The sequence below is a fragment of the Penaeus japonicus genome, unplaced genomic scaffold (assembly GCF_977035675.1).
Source record: "Penaeus japonicus unplaced genomic scaffold, GWHDUDI00000001_assembly GWHDUDI00000021, whole genome shotgun sequence".
Taxonomy (NCBI): domain Eukaryota; kingdom Metazoa; phylum Arthropoda; class Malacostraca; order Decapoda; family Penaeidae; genus Penaeus; species Penaeus japonicus.
In genome coordinates, this window is record NW_028234423.1 from 12,085,934 (window position 1) to 12,090,933 (window position 5,000).

Sequence of the window (5,000 nt, forward strand, 5' to 3'; positions counted from 1 at the left end):
TGAACATAAAATGTTTGAGGTTGCAGCCTTTATTGCATCAGCTGAGACATCCTCGTCCTCCTTCCCCGCCCGCAGAATAAGTGCACGACGACGCTCACCACTCTGGGGCCCAGCTTCACGGCCTGTCCCTTCGACCTGTACAGAATCCCCGTGGGCCAGACCGCAGCGAATAACCCGATCGACGCACTGAACACACTGGCCCTCTACTGCCAGCTCTTTGTCGCAAACAACCCGGCACAGTTCCAGGATCTGACAAGTATTCCGGTGAGAAAGAAGGAGGGACACGGCGGGAAGGAGGCACGGGAGGGGAGAGGGGGGGCTTTGACAAGTTTATTGAGACTTGTGGTTACTTACATCTCAAAAGGATGAGGTAACATAAGTTTTCCTCACTCCAATCTTAGTCCCTCTTTGGGTTCGCATATCTTTTACAAAACCTAACAGCTGTATCAATAGATTTACGTATATACGGTAAAAATGGCGAATATTTGAGGAGAGCGATATATATAAATTTTCACCCTCTTCTGAGATCACGTAATCACATAATTCAATGTATGACATACATATAAGTTAGCAAAACATTGAAGGAATGCGTCAATCAGAATGCCAAGAAAAATATTTGTATTCAGCAAGATGTATCATAATGCAATGTATATCCTATCTTCAACATAGTAATGATGATGATGATGAGGAGGAGGAACAGGAGGAGTTAATGAAGATGATGTAAATGGAGATGATGTTAATGATGATGATGATGATGAAGGGGAGGAGGTAGAGGAGTTAATGAAGGTAATGATGGCCATCATCAACATGCTGCTAAAAACTACATCATCTTGTCTGTGTGTATGAGTGTTTTTGCACAAGTGTGTGTGTTTGTGTGCGTGTGATCATCACTCCTTGATGATCCCTGTTGAAGACTCCTCGTTGGCAATAGGTTTCCTTTCCAGTCTCCCCTGACGAGCGTGTCCAACGGGCCGTTCACCATCTGGCATCAGACGATCAACGACCTCATCCCCAACATCCTGACGGGCGCCCCCGACCACGCGGGATTCTACCAGACTTTCACGCACAACCCGTGCTAACTGCAGGAGCTGCTGCGAGTCGAGCCTCATTACCTCGTAGAGCATCTGCGACGGATTTTTATTTATTGAATTATAAACATGAAAAATCTATTCCTTCGTTAAATCTTACCTCAAAGCTCTCAATAAACATTTGTAAAGCACAAGATTATTAACGGCTGATTCCGTAGTGCTGCTTTGATTAGTTATCTTTCGACTTATTTAATGCACACACACACACACACACACACACACACACACACACACACATATATATATATATATATATATATATATATATATATATATATATATATATGTATAGAATCACATATGTCAGGTTTCCAGTGTTCATAAATCTAATCATGCAACCACACTGAGTATCAGTCAAGAAAATTATTCCTAATGGAAGCCCATTCCCTAACGGCCAAGGTCACACGGGGACGCTCATACGGGAACAGGTGCCAAAAAGTAAATTGCTCTCAGAAATGTTGCCAGATATATATTTATACCATTCCCTACTATATATATATTTAAACAATACACGCGTCTACGCATGTATTCACGTGTAAACGCTGTTATATATGAATGCTATGTACATACATACGGGCGTAGACATCGGCTTGGAGTATGTGCATAATTGCATAATAGTATATTTATATGCGTCTACGCTGTGCAAGCACAGGCACAATATATATATAGAAACGTACATAAGTGCGGGAACGGGAGCGCGCATAAACAGCCAAGCATGCATTTTTTGCGTAGGCCCTACACGTTTATATAAATAAATGTCCATTCTTACAAGAGTAAACCGAAAGGTAGTGAGATAGATCAGGGGATACTAAGATCTCCCAATAACATGCGAGACTAACTCAAACGTGTTACTGGAGATTAAAGGTAGCCTCCTGACTAAAATTACTCCCCCCACCTTGCACAGTTAAGCGAAGGAGCCCCTGGTCACAGCAGTGATCAGGATCATTCTGGAGCAGATGGTGCTAAAAATATCCGGTTAGACCCAGGCCGCCTAAAGATGATGAATTTGTGCACATACAATGTAAGGACTCTGAGAACAGAATCTGATCTTTTGACACTGCTTGAGGAACTTTCATTTATTAAATTGGATATTGGGAGACTTTCTGAAGTTAGAAGACTAGGCAAAGAACAGAAATTACTAAATGATGATCACTTACTATATTGGAGAGGTAAACCCCTGGATAGCAAACAAGAATTAGGAGTAGATTTCTTAGTTCACAAGCGCCTCGAAAAGAATACTACTTAAGAAAGTAGTTTCTGTAATACTGAAACTAAACAACAGTCATAACCTAAAAATTATCCAAATATATGCTCCTACCGACAGTCAAAGTGATGAGGAGATAGAGAGCTTCTATGAAGATGTGCAAGCAGCTAACAATAGAGCAAAAAAACATTTAACCATGATTATGGGGGATTTTAATGCCAAGATAGGAATAAGGGAAGATGGAGAAACTTCAGTTGGAAAACACGGAATAGGCACCAGAAATGAGAGAGGGCAAAGGATAATAGAATTCGCTGAAGCTCGATCCCTTAAAATTATGAATACATTCTTCGAAACGAGACCCGGGAGGAAATGGACATGTAAATCACCAATAGGCGCGACATTGTACAAGACATAAACGCAACAATTATTTTAATACACAAAAAGGGGCACACAAAAGACTTAAAGAATTACCGACCTATTAGCCTCCTTTCAGTAATCTATAAACTGTTCACTAAAATCATCACAGCCTGTATCACCAATACATTAGATTCAAAGCAACCCAGGGAACAGGCAGGGTTCCACAGCGGATTCTCAACTACAGACCATATCCACACACTAGCCCAAATAAAAGAGAAAACAAACGAATATAGGAAGCCCCTGTGTATGGCATTCGTACATTATGAAAAGGCATTTGATACGGTACAGATATCTGCATTACTAAATGAAATTCGTAAACAAGGAGTAGAGGTAATATATTGCAGATTATTAGAGGATATATATAAAGATGGTACAGCGGCCATCGAAATCCATGCAGAAACCAATAAAATACCAATTAAAAAGGGGGTTAGGCAGGGCGACACCATCTCACCAAAGCTGTTTACAGCCTGCTTAGAGGAAGTATTCAAGAAGTTAGATTGGAAAGAGAAAGGAATTAAAATAGGGAATGAGCAATTAAGCAAATTAAAATTTGCAGATAACATTGTTCTTTTTGGCGAGTAGATGAACTACAACAATTACTAAGCAATTTAAATAGGGAAAGTCTGAAGATTGGCCTTAGAACGAACATGAAAAAGACTAAAGTCATGTTCAACGGTCGAACCCCAGTTAAGCAAATACAAATTCAGGCCGAGGTACTAGAAGCAGTAAACGAGTATGTATACCAAGGGCAACTCATCAAGACGAGTACATCCTGCGAAGCCGAGATAAAGCAGCGAATCAAGCTAGGTTGGAGTGCCTTTGGTACACATAATAATATATTACGGGGTCGTCTGCCACTATATCTAAAGAGAAAGATTTTTGACCAATGTGTCCTCCCCATCATAACATATGGGTCAGAAACATGGACTACGACCAAGGCACTCGAGAGGAAATTAGAAAGTGCTCAAAGAGGAATGGAAAAGCTTATGCTAGGAGTTAGCTTAAGAGACAAGAAAAGAGCCACATGGATCAGGCAACAAACAAAAGTAGAGAATATACTCAAGAGCATCAAGAAGAAAAGTGGCAGTGGGCTGGGCATATATATCGGAGACAGGACAACAGGTGGACAAAGAAAACAACAAAAGGGGAAATACGCAACACAATGAGACCAAGGGCAAGACCAATGACAAGATGGCGGGATGTAAACTGGAACTAGAAGACACAAGACCGAAATGACTGGAAATGATTGAGAGAGGCGTACGTCCTGCAGTGGAATGATACAGGCTGATGATAAGGATGATGATATATATATATATATATATATATATATATATATATATATATATATATATATACATATATAAATATATATACATATATATATGTATATATATATATATACATAAACATATATATATACGTATATATATATATAAATATATATATATATACATATACATATATATATGTATATATATATATATATATATATATATATATTATATGTATATATATATATATCCATATATATATATGCACATTCATTCATTCATATCTTGTCACACCAAACAGATAACCATGACAATGTCGAATTATTTACATGGAGCAATTCATATGCAGACAGAGGGGAACTCACAGGGCAGTTTGCGAGAATGTGCTCCATACTCCGAGCAGCATAGCCGCACTCGCATCGCCCATCCTCGCTCACCCCCCATATGACCAGATTGTTTTTGGTTCTACCAACACCAGTTCGCGCTCTGTTAAGAGTGCACCACATCTTCCTCTCCAAAGACACACCCTCCGGTAGTACCTCCTTTGGATCTTGGACAGCGGGAAAGGGTCGTTGCCCGCTCTCAAGCACTTTCCAATCGTTAATCGTTAATAATCGTGTGCGGTGTTATGTCAGTTGGTAACGGATCTACGGTGCTACAACTTTTCCTTGATCTCAGACGGTCCGCTACTGGGATGTAATTGTGCAGGGGATGTATATACATTCATATGTATATACATATATATAATATATATATATATATATATATATATATACAAATATCTATTATGTGTATATATGTATATATATATATGTATATATGTATATATATATATATATACATATATATATATATATATATATATATGTAATACATTACAAGGTCGTCTGCCACTATGTCTAAAGAGAAAGATTTTTAACCAATGTGTCCTCCCCGTCATGACATACAGGTTTGAAACATGGACTACGACCATGGCACTCAAGAGGAAATTAGCAAGTGCTCAAATTGGAATGGAAAGGC

General features: G+C 39.0%; 1 protein-coding gene across 1 annotated transcript in view; it reads left to right on the forward strand.

The window, feature by feature from the left end:
- The window catches only part of LOC122247430 (uncharacterized), a 6,105-nt gene extending 4,923 nt beyond the window's left edge, over nt 1-1,182 (forward strand). The window contains exons 9-10 of the mRNA XM_043006723.2: nt 76-264; nt 945-1,182. Coding sequence (XP_042862657.2) covers nt 76-264; nt 945-1,079 — 324 coding nt within the window. The 3' untranslated portion in view covers nt 1,080-1,182. The remainder of the gene's footprint in view (nt 1-75; nt 265-944) is intronic.
- Nucleotides 1,183-5,000: the final 3,818 nt, after the last annotated feature.